Source organism: Ovis aries, chromosome 1, assembly GCF_016772045.2.
Source record: "Ovis aries strain OAR_USU_Benz2616 breed Rambouillet chromosome 1, ARS-UI_Ramb_v3.0, whole genome shotgun sequence".
Classification (NCBI taxonomy): Eukaryota; Metazoa; Chordata; class Mammalia; order Artiodactyla; family Bovidae; genus Ovis; species Ovis aries.
The window spans coordinates 754,887-771,216 of record NC_056054.1 but is presented as its reverse complement, the minus strand read 5'-3'; the positions used below and the strand labels follow the sequence as shown (position 1 = coordinate 771,216).

The 16,330-nt window shown below is 62.7% G+C and overlaps 1 protein-coding gene across 3 annotated transcripts in view; it reads left to right on the top strand.

Moving 5' to 3' along the window:
* Positions 1 to 10,814, top strand: part of LOC101102952 (ciliary rootlet coiled-coil protein 2) — a 51,797-nt gene extending 40,983 nt beyond the window's left edge. For 2 of the 3 annotated variants that reach the window (XM_042239544.1, XM_042239538.1), the window contains 5 exons: positions 1,296 to 1,439; positions 4,595 to 4,812; positions 6,180 to 6,339; positions 7,299 to 7,451; positions 8,235 to 10,814. In XM_042239544.1, coding sequence (XP_042095478.1) covers positions 1,296 to 1,439; positions 4,595 to 4,812; positions 6,180 to 6,339; positions 7,299 to 7,451; positions 8,235 to 8,696 — 1,137 coding nt within the window. In that variant the 3' untranslated portion in view covers positions 8,697 to 10,814. The remainder of the gene's footprint in view (positions 1 to 1,295; positions 1,440 to 4,594; positions 4,813 to 6,179; positions 6,340 to 7,298; positions 7,452 to 8,234) is intronic. The other variant, XM_042239541.1, reaches the window with a different exon arrangement.
* The last annotated feature ends 5,516 nt before the right edge of the window (positions 10,815 to 16,330 follow it).

Sequence of the window (16,330 nt, the reverse complement as noted above, 5' to 3'; positions counted from 1 at the left end):
GTCTTGCCTAAGAGCGTCTCTCCCGGGAGCCCCCGCCCTGCTCGGTCCCACCCCCAAGGCCAGATGGCCCTTCCGTGGGCACAGCTGGGAGGGCTGTAGAAGCCCCCTAGGGTTGGGGGCTTGTTTCCCCGACCTCTGCCCAGCTGCTCCTTCAGCCCACCCTGTGGTCAGGGGGCCAGGAAAGACCCCCAAGACTCAGGAGCTGAAGCCCCGGCTGGCAGGGTCCCCCGGGAGCCTTCCCTCGAGCTGACAGGGTTGGGGGCGCCTGCCAACCCAACTCTTCTGGGAGCTCATAAAAGGTTGTTTCGCCACCTCGGCCTGGAAATTAAAATCCACCCAGGGGAAGGGTGGGAGGAAGAGGCAGCCAGGGGGCACCAGTTGCTGGTGACCTGTGAGCAGGTCCTGCTCGTGGAGAGGCTCCCGGCCACGCCCTGCGGCCCAGCACCGCAGGGGCCACCCTCCCCACCGGGCAACACCGAGTGCTCGCTGCAGCCTCCCTGGGGCCACCCTGGGGGCACAGCCAGCCCTGACGGTCCAAGGTGCACTTCTCACGGCAGAGGGGCGACCGGGGTGCAGGGGGCACCGGCAGGGCTCCTTCCCCGAGAGCGGGGGCACGGCCTGGTGGAGCGCCCCCCGCCAGAGCAGCCTGCGGACCCAGGGGTCCTAGGGGTCACCCCCCAATCCCCAGTGGTGGCGGCAGCAGGGCCCCAGACGGGGGAGGCTGGGCTGGGCCTGGGCTCAGGGCGAGCAGGCGGCGTCCCATGCATGACAGTAGGGGCTTCAAGCAGCAGGGCGCTCTTGCTCAGCAGAGGGAGCACATCGGGCTGGGACCCTGGGAGAGCAGAGTCAGGCCAAGCCGGGCCCTTCCCAAAGGGTGTCCGAGCTCGGGGCCTGGCCATGGGGTCTGAACCAGGACAACCCTGCTTAAGGGCTGCAGGCAGAGCCCCCAACCCTTCCCAGGCGTGTCGCGGTGCTTACGCACTGAGAGCCGGGTAGACACTGGGCGTCCCCCATGCCACAGCCTGCTTGGAAGTTCGGAGCGGTCAGCTCTTCCGTGGGATCCACATGGGGCCTCTGCCCATCCCCTGTGCCCCCACACCCTTCACCACTGTGACCCCTCAGGACCCAGCACTGGGTCAGCCAGAGCGGCAAGCCTGCCTCGCGGCAAGCCTACCTCGCGGCACCTGAGTGAGCCATCCAGCTGGCCCAGGACGGGGTGTGGGAGCCCGAGCGGACTGCCTGCTGCCCCCACCTGGGGCGGCCCCTGAACCCACGCTGCTTACTGCGCCCCTCAGGCCACCGTCAGTGCCGTGGCCGCAGAGCTGAAGGCCCTGCAGGCCCAGTTTGAGGACGCCATCTCTGCCCACCAGACGGAGGCCAGGGCCCTGCGCGAGACGCTCCGGGAGCTGGCGGCCCAGCGGAGCAGCGCAGGGAGAGAGGTGAGGGGCAGCACGGGGGGCTCTCACGGGCACCAGGGACCCCAGCCAGGGGCCACGTCCAACCAGCAGTGGAGAGACCCTGGGTGAGGGGCGTTGGCCACGCCGGACACAGCCCCAGGGTCGGGGTTAGAGGTGTGCTTGGGGGCAGCCGTGCGCCGCCCCACCAGGCCCCTGAGGCCAGCTACAGGCTCCAGGAGCCAGGTGAGGTGTCCCTGGGGGGCCCGGCCAGGAGAGGCCCCAGGCAGGCGAGCGGGCGGGTGAGAGGGCTCAGCAGGCAGATCGGGGAGGTGTTGACGAAGGGGCTCTGACAGGCCCGGGGACGCCTGGAGGGGGGAGGGCAGGAGGGCACAGGGTGGGGAGGGGCCGCGGGGCCCGCGACCTCATGCACTCCCGGGCCGGGTGCCAAGGCTGGCAGGGGCGCAGCGAGCAAGGAGAGGGGCTGGGCCCGCCCCCGGCACCCCGAGCGGGGCCGCCAGAGGAAGAGAGCGTGATTTAACATGACAGCATGTTTACTTTGGCCCCAAAGAGAAAGGTCTCTTTTCAACAGATTTCGAAGTCAGGCCTGGTCAGCGACCACACGGGGAAGCAGAGGGAGGCTTTAACACAGTGGGCAACGGGGGAGGAGCCGGGGAGGCTGGGCACATCCGTGCTGGGGGTAAAGGGGGCGAGCACGGCCTCGTGGGAAGTTTGGGTTCCTCGATCGCCGCCCCCAGAAAGGAGAGGGGCCCCAGGAAGGGGCTGGGGTGATGGGGAGGCTGAAGTAGGTAAGGGGGGCAAGGGGAACAATGGCAGAGAGAGGGAGCCCAGAGAGCCCTCCCAGGCGCCAGGCTGGCCCAGAGTCGCCGTGGAAACCACAACATTTCACAGCCTTTTAACTGGAGGGACATCCAGGCCTCGGGCAGCCCTGCCTGAGGTCCACACGTGTGTGCGCGTGTACACGTGTGTCTGCATGCATGTGTGGGTGCGTGTGCATGTGTGTGTACGTGTGTGTACGTGTGTGTGTGCATGTGTGAGTGTACATGTGTGTGTGCGTGCATGTGTGTGGTGTGTCTGCATGCATCTGTCGGTGTGTGTGTGTGCATGTGTGTGCATGTGTGGGTGTGTGTGCGTGTACACGTGTGTCTGCATGCATGTGTGTGCGTGCATGTGTGTGCATGTGTGGGCGTGTGTGCATGTGTGTGCGCATGTGTGTGTGTGCGTGTGTGTGCATGCACCCACCACCCAGCTCATATGCAGTGCAGACACCTCCATGCATGTAAAGACCACACTCCCATGCAGAGGAACACAGTGAGCGCGCACAGACATGCATTCACACATGCAAACACATATGGGCGGCACACACGACTCCATGCACTTTCACGTGCACATGCATCACACATGTGGGTGAACACCAGCACACGTGTCTGCACATAGATGTGCGTGGGTGCGCACGCCACATGCTTGCACATGCTACGTGCACACACGCACGTGTGCTCACACGCAGGCCCGGGGCCCGCACAGCCTCTGCCCTGCTTTCCCGCCTCCATGCAGAGCCCTCGGGTCACCTCCCTGCAGGAGATTTCAAAAGAGGCTGTTTATACAATTTCTAGTAAAGAAATAATTATTATAATCACATTAAGCGATTTGGCTGTAAAATTCCTGTAAAAGGGATGGTTGTTCTCACGAGGCGGGGGGAGGGGTCCCCCGCGTTTGTTTTGCTTGTTTTCATCTCCTCGGCCCTGGGAAATGAAAACAGCTTTTTATGATGGATAGGCCCTCTCGCTGGTCCTTGACCTTCAGGGTGGATTTCTGCTGAGCTCGGCGGAAAACGCTGCTCACGGTTGTGGCTCCCACATGTGGGGGGTGGGAGGGGAGCGGAGAGCGGCCCTTCCCAAAAACAGAACAACAAGAACCGTGGGCGGACGCGGGAGCCAGCGGGCCAGAGACCCGGAGAGTGCCCCACTGCAGCAGCCACAGTGTGGGGCTCGCTTCTAGCAAGCCAGCGCCGGACACCACTCAGTTTGTGTGGCTCCCCTGGAGGCTTCCTCCATCTCTTCCTGCAGGGATGGGGGACATGCCTTCTTCAGGGTTCCCTGGTCAGAGGGGAGACCCGAGGTCCTGGCCAAGCCTCAGCGAGCCCCCACCCCATAGTCCCTGCTTCCAGGATGGTCTGCCCCTTCCCGGGGTCTGCACTTCCCTCCAGAGCCCCCCAGCAGGGGCTGAGCCCAGGGTCTGCAGGCAACCTGTGTCCCCGGGCAGTTTGGGCCACTGACCCCCACCTGCAGTTCAGCTGACCTCTCAGACTCACAAAACCACCGACTCCCCAGGCCCTGCCTGGAAGCCGTGGGTGAGGAGGCCCCAGTTGTGGGGTGACACAGAGCCCAGTTCCGGTGTGGTGAGTGCCCTTCTCCGGGGCCAACACAGGTCTGGCAGGGGACGAGGACACACCCGCCCCGTCTCCCAACTTGCTCGGTGCATGGAGGCCCAGAGCAGCCTGAGGCCCCCACTTGCTCCACAGCCTGCCCTGGAGTCTGCCCCTCCATGCCGGGGCAGGCCCCGACCCCTGCTCCTGTGACAGCGACGGCCTGGCCCCAGCGGCTCTGCTGCGGCCGGAGAACCGTCAGGGAGCCTGCCTGGAGGCGGCCCTCCCCACGCCCCATCCCTCCACTGACCTGTCCCTCCACTCCACCATCTCTCCATGGCCCCATCTCTCCATGCCCTGTCTCTCCACTTCCCCTTCACCAGGTGGGAGCTGAGGCCACAGACAGGGGGCAGGGTTCCGGAGTCTGGGGCATGAGACGTCTGTCCACACCGAGGTGGGCAGGCCGGGGCCCCACATCCTCACTGAAGGACAAGAGTGGGCCTGAGGGACAGCAGGTGGGGACAATGCAGATGGTGGGCAGAGCTATGCCCCTCACAGGCCCTGCTGGCCAGTGACCACGTCCCAGGCATGCGGGGAGAGCGCCCAGTGGCACTCCAGGATCAGAAGGGGTCGGGGTGTTCCCTGCTGGGGTCTGGGATGGGCCCCCAGGAGCTGCCCTGCAGCCTCAGTGGGCCGGGCAAAGCCAGGCCTCCTGCTTCTTCAAGGCTGGAGGACCCGAGGCCAGGGACACCGCTGAGGCCAGAGCCCGGCCCATGGCCCTCCACCACCCCTAGAGCCACCCGCTCCCCCTCAGGCCGAGACGCTGCGGGCACAGCTGGACGAGGCCCGCGAGGCGCTGGCCGCGCTGCGCCAGGAGCTGCAAGGCAGCGAGGAGACCCAGGAGGGCCTGCAAGGGGAGGCTCATGACGCTCGCAGGGCGCTGGCCGACGCAGCCCGAGAGAAGGACGCGCTGCGGGATTCCAACACTGAGCTGCGGGCCGCCCTCCGCCGGGCTGAGCAGGAGAAGGCCAGGTAGGGTGGTGCCCAGGAGCAGCTCCCGCCAGCCCAGCCTGGTTAGGCCCCAGGGGCAGGGCGGTGGGACACAGGGTATCCTATAGGGCGGGGCCCGACGATGGTGCAGAGGGCCCACCAGGCAGGCCTGCAGTGCCAGCTGCCCACCCAGACAGTCCGCAGTGCAGGCCTGGGATGGGGAGGCTGGGACGTCCCGGGCCCGTCTGCATCCTCGAGAAGTTCCGTCCAATAGGCGAGACAGGCCCTGAGCAGCCAGAAGGAGATGGCCAAGGGCTGGGGAGCGAAGGAGGCCTCCCAGGGGCAGGACGGCCTTCGAGTGCTGCGGCCTTCACGGGGAGCCTCAGAGGGGCAATGGGGAGGGGGCTGAGACCCGGGGAGGGGGTGCTGAGACCTGGGGACGGGGGTGAGACCCGAGGAGGGGGTGTAACCTGGGGAGGGGGGCTGAGACCCAGGGAGGGGGGTGAGACCCAGGGAGAGGGTGTAACCTGGAGAGAGGGACTGAGACCCGGGGAGGCGTGCTGAGACCCGGGAAGTGGGGTGCTGAGACCCGGGGAGGGGGGTGTAACCTGGGGAGGGGGGCTGAGACCCAGGGAGAGGGTGTAACCTGGGGAGGGGGTCTAAGGCCCGGGGATGGGGGGTGAGAGCCGGGGCGGGGGTTGAGACCTGGGGAGGGGGGAAGCTGAGACCCAGGAACGGGGGTGCTGAGACCCGGGGAGGGGATGCTGAGACCTGGGGAGGGGGGTGAGACCCAGGGAGGGGGGCTGAGACCTGGGACGGGGGTGAGACCCGAGGAGGGGGTGTAACCTGGGGAGGGGGGCTGAGACCCAGGGAGAGGGTGTAACCTGGAGAGGGGGACTGATACCCGGGAAGTGGGGTGCTGAGACCCGGGGAGGGGGTGTAACCTGGGGAGGGGGTCTAAGGCCCGGGGATGGGGGGTGAGAGCCGGGGCGGGGGTTGAGACCTGGGGAGGGGGGAAGCTGAGACCCAGGAACGGGGGTGCTGAGACCCGGGGAGGGGATGCTGAGACCTGGGGAGGGGGGTGAGACCCGGAGCAGAGGTGAGACCTGGGGAAGGGGGACTGAGATCAGAGAAGGGGGCTGAGACCTGGGGGGATGAGACCTGGGTGGGGGGAGCTGAGACCTGAGGGGGCTCTGAGACCCAGGGAGGGGGCTGAGACACGGCCATGGCGAGCGCCCTGGCCATCACAGAGTCTGACCCAGACAGCGCATGCCCTCGGAGGCTGGGCTTCGGGAGGCTAGGATCGCCGGTGGGGAGATGGTGGCCTGCTGGTCTCCAGGATGGTCCCCTGGGGGTACCGGAGGCCCCCGTGCTCCCCAGCATTAGCCCGCCCGCACCCCTCCTCTCAGCTTCAAGCGCTCCACGGAGGAGAGGGAGCAGAAGGTCCTGGTCCTGGAGGAGGCCTGGGCAGCGGCCCAGAAGCAGGCCGGCGAGCTGCGGGCAGGCCTGCGGGAGGCGGACCGGGCGGCCGTGGACACCCAGCGGCAGCTCCAGGAGTTACGCAGACAGGTGAGGGTGCCGCCCTGGGCCCCTGCCCCAGGAGCAGCGCCATCCCCGCCTCCAGTCCCCCAGGGCACTGTCTCCAGGCTGGGAGCCGAAGCTGCAGTGCGCTGCTCACACCCACGGGGCCCAGGCTGGGCCTGCCAGCAAGACACATGGGCACGCCCCAAACTCCCTGGCTTAAAACAATCTCCCTGACGCCCATGGAGCCTGGGAGCCAGGAATCCAGCCAGGGGTCAGCACAGCTCTGCTCCGCAAGGACCACACTGAGGAGATCCAGCCACACGGGGCAGGGGGACAGACGGTGGGGTTCTCCCGATGCACCTTCCCCGCACCCGGTGCCTGAGGCTGGCTGTGGGGGTTCAGCCAGGCGGTGCCCACACCCCCGGGTGGCCTGGGCTACTCCCATCATGCCGCCTCCGAGCTCAGGATGAACAGATGGGCACCACTTCATTCGCCACCCTTGGCTTCTGAGGCCGCGGCCACTGACATGATGACCTTGGTCTCAAGCTCACACCAGCGGGGTCCTAGAGCCCCCCTCGTGTGGGAGGCCTGCCACGCGCGCGCACACACTTTTTCCAGCTTTCTACAGACACGGCGGTTGGTGAAACGCCTACTGTAGGGCCAGGCACAAGCACACTCCTTGCTCATGTGGCCTGTACACCAGGCATCATTCACATCCCTGGGCTCCTCAGGGTTCCAGCCCCAAGATGGGAGGCACCAGCAGAGGCTGGGGAGTGGCTAAAGCAGTCAGCTACTAGGGCCTGCTCTCCCAGGGGCACAGAACAGGCCGCAGCGCTGAGTGGGGCATGGCTCTCCTCCCCCGCACTCCGTCTGCTGCCTGAGAGGGGGGCCTCTCCCCAGAACATATGAGCAGGGGCGGGGGTCAGCACAGCTTGCCAACTACCCCAGCCCCTTCTGGCACAGGGGCCCAGGCGGCCCCGTCACAGTGGCCCCTCCACGTCCAGGTGATGACACTGGAGGTAGAGAACCAGAGAAAGAGCCGGGAGCTGGTGTGGCTGCAGACCCGGGGCGCCCAGGAGCCGAGCCGGCAGGAGGCCCTGGCGCTGCAGACGCTGGTGGCTGAGGCGGAGGCCGCCCGCGAGGACGCGCAGAGGGAGGTGGGCGCCCAGCACCCGGGGATTCCGTCTGGCCGGAGCAGGACCGTGCGCGGGGGCCTGGGCACCTCCCGAGGGGTGGGGGCGGCTGCATTTATTCCCCATTTGCTCAGGCCCCTCACCCGACTGCAGAGGGGTGCCCTGGGGGCTGGAGCACAGCTCAGGCCGTGGGCAGGGTCTGCGGCAGCAGACAGGGTGTCTGCATCAGGAGGGACAAGGCAGATGCTGCAGAGGCGCGGTTGGGTCAGGGAGGGCCCGTCCGCCCTGGGGCTGCACCGCCAAGAGGAGGGAGAGGCCGGTGGCCCAGCGGGAGGTCCGTGGGCACAGGTCCTGGTCGGGGGCAGGGGTCTGGGGGGACGGGAGTGAAGTGAGCGGGAGGAGGGGTGGCCTGGCCTCTGGCCTGCGTATGCTGACAGGACGGCATTCCGCTGGCCCCGTTTACCCCTTCGGAAGCCCGTGGCGGGGGCCGTGGACTCAGGACGACAGCGGGTGAGCCGCGGCAGACTGGCCTGGGGCTGGCCCCACACAGGCCCCGCAGCGGGCGGCCTTTGGCCATTGCCCTCTCTGGCGAGGGTCGTGTGGCTGCCAGCCAGGCTCTCTGCTGCCTGCCGGGACCTGCTCGGTGGTCCTGGGGTGCTCTCCCCACCTGGGCTCAGGGGTCCCCACTGCCAGACATGCATTGGGAGGCAAGTCCAGGGTCCCCCAGCTGTGACACCCCAAGGGGGGGTGAGGCCGAGATGCCTGGGGAGTCTTGGAGAGTCTGGAGCCCCCACACTCGTCCCACAGGTCCGGAGGCTGCGGCGGATGCTGGCAGAGGTGGAGGCCCGGGCCGAGACCCGGGAGAAGGGCCTGGAGCGGCAGCTCTGCAAGAGCCGGGGGTCCGAGCGGGCCCTCTGGGCCGAGCTGCGTGGCGTCGCCCAGAAGTTGCAGCAGGCCAACGGCACGGCCGACAGCCTCCAGGTTCTCCCGGACGGGGCCTGCCACTGGGCCCATGGCCTCGAACAGGAGCTGGCCCGGGCCGAGGGCGCCTGGCGGGAGGCAGAGGGCCAGCGGGGCCAGCTGTGGTCCACGCTCCACCCTGGCGTGGGGCTCCACGGACGGAGCCCCGCGGCCTCTCCTGAGCCGGCCGGCCCCCCCACCAGAGGTCAGTGCCCTCCGCGCCCACCCCGTCACCCGCCCGGGGCGCCCCAGCCCCCTCGGGGCTCTCCCCCGATCCCTCGCTCCCCGAGAGTGGGGCCAGCAGCGTGAGGGGGGGCACCTGTGCGTCTGTGTCCGCCCCCCCCACCATGCCCCCAGCACACCCCAGCGTGCCCCCACAGCCCCCCGACTGCGCCCCACCGCACCCCCACCAGGGCCCAGGGGTCCCCTCTGTCCTCAGGCTCAGAGGGCCGGTCCCGCTCGCCGCTCTGGTGGCCCTCGCCTGGCGCTGGAGACCGCAGGGCAGAGGCGCCCGGGCCTCCATGAGGGACGCCCAGAGGGACCTGGCACAGAAGCTGAGGGACGCCCAGCGGGAGGGGTAAGGGGAGTGGCTAGGGCACGCCGGGGAGCCAAGGGGGCGGTGAGGAGCCTCTCACCCTGGCTTCGGGCCTTCTGTTTGCCCCCCTGGCTCTGCTGAGGCCCTGGCGGGACCCGGTGGGAGAAACATCACTAAACACTCAAGCCACTGGAAGCCCAGCTCCCCCCTTGTCCGGCTGCCTCTGCGCTCGGCCAGCAGCAGGGCCCATCCTCCGAGGACCCATCCCAGGGGCTGGCCAGGTCACCCCAGAGTGCTCCGGGGACCTGCCCTCTGGGGACCAAACCCCCACCCTGCTGCCCTGAGGACCCCCGTGAGCCCTGCCCCGAGCAGCCCTGAGCTGCCCACCGCCAGCCACTAGCGGGGCACATGGACTGTCCGCCCACCCACGGGCTGCCCCCAACCTCGGTCCCCCCCCAGGATGTCTGGCACTCCCAGACGGGGCTCCTGAGCGCCCGGAGGGGCGAGGCCAAGAGCGAGCCCACCTGGGCCCTCAGCCGCATGGAGCAGCTGCAGAGGGCTCTGGCCGTGGCGGAGAAGGGGAGCTCCAGCCCCCGCCCTGCCCCGGGCACCATGGCACGGGTCGTCCTGGGAAATGCCAGGCTTGGGCCCCGGGGCCAGCCCTCAGAGCGCACCCACCGAGGGCATTCTGCACTTGGCAGCCGGTGGTCTTTCTCAGGTGTGCTTCCGCATCGAAAGAGAGTCTAGTCCAGAGACCTCCAGAGCCTCCCCGCCACAGTGCCCAGCTCGTCTGCGGTCACGTGGCCCTTCCCCCGCTAGGTCCCTGCCCTGCGTCACCCCCTCAGAGAGAGGGCTGCTGCCCTGCTGGTCACCCCACCTCATTTCTGTACCCCCTCCACACCGGGTCTGCTCAGGAGGCAGACCAGGGCCTGGCACAGCGTCCGAGGGAGAGGCTTCCAGGGGCAAAGCCAGAAGGAGAGAAGGCTGGGTGGGAAAGGGTCACCTCCTCTAGAGACCTTGAGCTTCCAGGCAGGACAAGTAGAGCAGGGGACGATCAGACGGAGGCCTCTCCACCAGCTGGGTGTCGGCCACCCAGACCCACGGGGCCTCGGTCTCCCGGGTCGTGCAGGTGCCCCCCGAACCTGGGAGCCAGGCGAGTGGTCCCGCTTGCCCCCGAGGCTGGCACCAGGTGGAGGGCAAGCTGAGCAGTGCACAGGCCCCGCGGGCTCTGCTGGAGGAGGCGCTCCCGAGGCTGCAGGCAGGGCGCCCAGCACATGCGGCGGGCCACGAGAGGTGGAGGCTGCCGGTGGGGAATACCCACACCCCAGGGCAGTGGGGGGACGGGGAGGCCGAGAGGGCTGCTGAGGAAGGAGAGGTTTCAGCTGCCCGTGGTCAGAGGCCGCTGAGCTGGCTGAAGCAGATGGCTCCCAGGCACACTGGGCCCCGAGGAGCTGACTCCTCAGGGTTGACCCGGGCAGAGCATCTTTGAGGTAGTCCAGCCCTTACTTTACAGACTGGGGAAACTGAGTCCTGAGCAGGGAGCAACTTGGCCCCCACGGCACAGCGAGCAAGGGGCAGGGGCAGGACAGACCACACCCGCCCAGATCTGTGCTTTCAGGGCAGGGAGGGGTGACACTGGGCCAGCCTAGGTGCTCTCCGAGTGTGCAGGGTCAGGGGCCAGGTTTACCTGCCGTGGAACCAGGTCCTGGCTGGGAGCTGGTGAGGTGCCCAGGCACTGGGGGAGGGGCTGAGAGAGCAGGGGAGGGGCCCAGGCTGTGTTCCGTCTCACATACATGTTCACGTGTGTCTGCTCCATGCACATTTAGAAGCAATTTCCTGTTGGCAGGTTACAGTTTTCGAAATGTCTCTATTAAATTAACCTCACAAATGCACCTTTCACGTACTGCGTCGCCATTCTGTCTCCTGAGTTTATCAGAGCTAAGAATCACGTGTTGACTTTTCCCACTACAGTTACTGGGAGGCAGTGTCTCCTCTTATTTCTCACAGTCTTTAATTTCTGGTTTCTGTGACGCCCTCTGTCTAACGTGACCTGCAAGCTCCTGTGCCCTGCCCCGCGCTACTTGCCTTGAATCTACCCTGCTCAGTGCTGGCAGTGCCGCCCCACCCCACCACCCCGACCTTGGACTCTGCACTTGATTCTGTGTGTATTTGGCCATGACTTCGTCAGCCTCCCTTCAGTTCAGCTCAGTCACTCAGTCGTGTCTGACTCTTTGCCACCCTGTGGACTGCAGCACGCCAGGCCTCCCTGTCCATCACCAACTCCCGGAGTTCACTGAGACTCATGTCCGTCGAATCTGTGATGCCATCCAGCGATCTCATCCTCTGTTGTCCCCTTCTCCTCCTGCCCCCAATCCCTCCCAGCATCAGGGTCTTTTCCAAAGAGTCAACTCTTCGCATGAAGTGGCCAAAGTACTGGAGTTTCAGCTTCAGCATCAGTCCTTCCAATGAACACTCAGGACTGATTTCCTTTAGGATGGACTGATTTGATCTCCTTGCAGTCCAAGGGACTCTCAAGAGTCTTCTCCAACACCACAGTTCAAAAGCATCGGTTCTTTAGCACTCAGCTTTCTTTATAGTCCAACTCTCACACCCATACATGACCACTGGAAAAACCATAGCTTTGACTAGATGGACCTTTGTTGGCAAAGTAATGTCTCTGCTTTTTAATATGCTCTTTAGCTTGGTCATAGCTTTTCTTCCAAGGAACAAGTGTCTTTTAATTTCATGGCTGCAGTCACCATCTGCAGTGATTTTGGAACCCCCAAAAAATAAAGTTTCTCGCTGTTTCCATTGTTTCCCATCTATTTGCCATGAACTGATGGGACCAGATGCCACAATCTTTGTTTTTTGAATATTGAATCTTAAGGCAAGTTTTTCACTCTCCCCTTTCACTTTCATCAAGAGGCTCTTTAGTTCTTCCTCAATTTCTGCCATAAGGGTGGTGTCATCTGCATATCTGAGGTTATTGATGTTTATCCGGGCAATCTTGATTCCAGCTTGTGCTTCTTCCAGCCCAGCGTTTCTCATGATGTACTCTGCATAGAAGTTCAACAAGCAGGGTGACAGTGTACAGCCCTGACGTGCTCCTTCCCCGATTTGGAACCCATCTGTTGTTCATGTCCAGTTCTGACTGTGGCTTCTCCGCCTGCAGCTTCTCGGGCGGCAGGTCAGGTGTTCCCGTGTTCCCACCCCTTGAAGAAATTGAAGCTGTGTGCCGACTGCACTCTGCTTTCCTTCCGTCGCTGACAGGACGCTCACTGCTGTAACACCCGCTTTCTGTCCTTTTGCTGGGGGGCCGTGTGCGTGTGTTTCCCCGGCCCCCTTCCCTCCAGCGTCCGCACTTGGCATCACAGCTCCTCCCCTTCCTGGTGGCCTCTGGGGCAGGGCGGCACTGTAACTGCAGCCCTTTCCCTGCTGTTCAGAGTTAAGCATGAAGAGAAAGTGTGCGTCTCCTGAGCTCAGGGACCCCTTGGCTGGACCCCGGGTGCACACCTGTGCCTCTGGGCTTAGAGAGCCTGCTCTGCTCTGGGCAGTTCCCACTGAAACCTCGCTGCAGCCCGCCCTCCGTTCCGGGCCCCGCCCTCCTTGCTGACCTTGAACTTCACCTTCCTGTCACGGCTCCCACCAAGCTTGGGGACTCAGGGTCTGAGACAGCTCAGCCGCCCTGGCTGCTTTCCCTGCCTCCCCACGGCCCTGGGCAAGCCCTCATGTTTTCACAGAGGATGGTTCACTCTCTGGCTCCAGCTCTGGTCTCACCTTCTTGAGAAAGTCAGTTACCATTTTCTGACAAGATTCGCATTTCTCACTTTTCAATTCAAGACCCTCAGATCAAACTCTGGGAACTGGCTGCTCTCCTGAACCATAGTTGACAGCAACTTACTTGCTAGTTCTTTTTCCTTCTTTCAAGAAGGGGGTCTGATCTTGTTCCAAGCTGGGGTACAGAGGAACCCATCAGGGGCTTCAAGTGTCTCTGCCCAGACATTTCAGGCTCAAAGGAAAGGCAGAGAGCCAGATTCCAAGGGGATCCACGGGGGCCGTGGGGAGACATGAGACCACCATGCAGAGGTGTGGGGGAGCCACGGGGAGAGGCGGGGAGATATAGGGGCCATGGGGAGGGGAGAGAGTCATGGGAAGATGCGCAGAGATGTGTGGAGACATGAGGAGATGTGTGGAGATGTGCAGAGATATGAGGAGATATGGGGAGATGTGTGGATACGGGGAGATGTGGGGAGATGTGAGTAGATGTGTGGAGATGTGAGGAGATGTGTGGAGACATGAGGAGATGTGCGGAGATATGAGGAGATGTGTGGATACGGGGAGATGTGAGGAGACGTGTGGAGACATGAGGAGATGTGTGGAGATGTGAGGAGACGTGTGGAGATGTGAGGAGACGTGTGGAGATATGAGGAGACGTGTGGAGATGTGAGGAGACGTGTGGATACGGGGAGATGTGAGGAGATGTGTGGATGCGGGGAGATGTATGGAGATGTGAGGAGACATGAGGAGAAGTGAGGAGATATGGGGAGATGTGTGGGTACCGGGAGATGTGTGCAGATGTGTGCAGATGTGAGGAGATGTGTGGAGACATGAGGAGAGGTGGGGACATGTGCGGAGATGTGAGGAGATGTGTGGAGATGTGTGGAGTTGTGAGGAGGTATGGGGAGCCATGGGGAGAGGCGGGGAGATATAGGGGCCGTGGGGAGGGGAGAGAGTCGTGGGGAGATGTGGGGACATGTGTGGAGATGTGCGGAGATATGAGGAGATGTGGGGGAGTGACACCAGAGACGTTGCTGAGTCCCCCAGAACTTTTCTGTTCCAGGAATACAGAAAGTGAGGCCTGACCTCCGAGCACAGCTGGGGCCCTTCCTGGTGACTCAACCCCTATGACCTTGGTCCCTGAAGGCCAACCCGCACCCCCTGTACCCCTTTCAGCCTGACTTCTGAGGTCCCTACATGAGTTTCCACATGGCGGTCCTACATGGGGGTCCTACATGGGCCCCCCTCGGGTGCTCACAGCATCTTCGGGATGTTGTTTACATCTCTCTGCCCACATTCATTTTTCTGTTTGGCCAAGTGCTTAGCAGAGCATGTGTGCTAAAATCTATCCAAATTATGTCCAATTTTTCTAAGAATCCTGGCAATTATCGATTCTCCTATTTTTAGGCCAGTTGGCTTCCTCTGCTCTCCATCATTCGGGAACCCTCAAAGTCCCTGTCTCCAGCTCTGAGGAAAGTTTCCCAGTTTCTGTGACCCGCTGGCCATTTCGGTGGGCACGGGGGAGGGGTTTCAGGCACCCCTAAGTCAGCAGAGGCCCCCGGCGCCCGACTCCCAGGGAACCTGAGCTGCAGGGTTTCCCTGGGCACTCAGGACTCACGGCCACACACCCCGCTGTGCACAGTGCGTCCAGGCCAGGTGGCCAGGCTGCCAGCATGAGCTAGAGCAAGGCCTGCCGTTTACAACATCTTTCACTTTCACGGACTGGATTTTTCCCCTGTTTCACATAAGCCAATGTGTTTGTCAAGAGAAAGTTAATTAAAAACATATTTTTCTAATTAAATGGTAGGCTGTGCTATGCAAACAGTAAGATTCTTGTTTGAGAACAAACCACCCCCCACTCTCTGCCGTTTCCAGGGCTACCCTGGGAATTCAATAGATCAACAACGCAGACCCGAGCCCTGAGGTTAGGACACGCGCGAACACAGGCCCCCGGGGGGGCCCGTAGGCCGCTGGTGGCCCAGCCAGCGGGAGGCACGGCGGGGGTCCTGGCGCCCGCCCACTGGGAGAGGCCGCCCGAGGCTGTCCTCGGCCCAGAGCCAGGTCACGGCCTCAATGGCTCAGAGGGCTAACTGCGGCCTCCTGGCACCCAGGCATGCCACGTCCACCAGCTTGCCACACGCCCTCCACACCCTCCACTCTTCCACAGAGAGCTCGCCTCCAGGGCCTGAATCAGGCTTCCATCCAGGTTCTAGAAGCAAAGCGGGGAGCGGCTCGGCCTCCCGGGCCGGAGGCACTGGCCCGCGCTGCGGCTGGAGTGGATCCCTAGTGTTTGATCAGGAGTGTCTGTGTTCCTTGAGGGTGCCATACTTGCCCGAGTTCTTCAATGTGTTACGTGTTTCTGTTTTCATAAAATGGATTGATGAGCTTCCCATCTCTTTCTAGCACCTGCAAGGGTCTAAACAGCCTCAGAGCTAAGCTTTCTTGAAAGGTTGCGTTGAGCTCTCCTGCAAGCTCCCTGCCATGCCTGTCGTCTCAGATGACCATCTGAATTCCCTCTCCCAACTTTTCCCCCACTGGTCTGTTTCCGTTTTCCATCTCTTCTGGGGTCAGTTTTTGACATTTGGAAGTCACTCATCTCATGCTTTTTGAATGCAGCACCAGGGAGCCACTCTCATATTTAACCATTATTTACACGTGTTGTTGCCGTTGCTCATTCACTAAGTCGTGTCTGACTCTCTGGGAACCCATAGGCTGCAGCACGGCAGGCCTGCCCGTCCATCGCCATCTCCTGGAGCCTGCTCACACCCATGTCCATTGCGTTGGTGATGCCATCCAACCATCTCATCCTCTGTCGCCCCCTTCTCCTCCCACCTTCAATCTTTCCCAGCATCAGGGTCTTTTCAGATGAGTCAGCTCTTCGCATCAGGTGGCCAGAGCACTGGAGCTTGAACTTCAGCATCAGTCCCTCCAGTGAACACTCAGAGTCGATCTCCTTTAGGATGGACTGGTAGTTATGTTAAGAGATTTCCGTTTCTCTTTAACTTGCCAACAGTTTGTCTGTTTTATTGGCCTTTTCAAAGAATTAACTTTTATCTCTTTTCTCCTTTTTGTCTAGTTCATTCGCTTCCATTTTTATCCCTAATACCATCCTTTTTGTTGTTGTAACATTTCTGATCTCTCTGATTATATAAGTGATGTATTTATGTTTAGGCTTATTCTTTCAACAGCAAATTCTTCAATATTAGCACACTTTCCTTCATCATGCTTTTCAATATGAATTCTTCCCCCTCCCTTTTTTTTTAACCAGTTTTCCAGGAGTTTCTGTCTTTATTTCTTCTTTCATTCAAAGGTCATTTATTAATGGAAGAATAATCAAAGCTTGTGTCTCTTTCTGTCACTTGTCTTACTGGGAGCCAGCGGCTCTGGGAGGTCAGAGCTTTCAGCCGGCTTGCAGGTGGCCCTTTGCTCGCGCGCCTGCCCTCTCGCAGGCGGCCCTTTGCCCCTCTCGCAGGCGGCCCTTTGCCCCTCTCGCAGGCGGCCCTTTGCCCCTCTCGCAGGCGGCCCTTTGCTCACGCGCCTGCCGTCTTGGTTGTTGATTTTGGTTGTTGTTTCTTGGTTCGGTTTCTCTACTTGTTTGTGGTACACCTGGAGGGAAACTGGACAAGTCGAT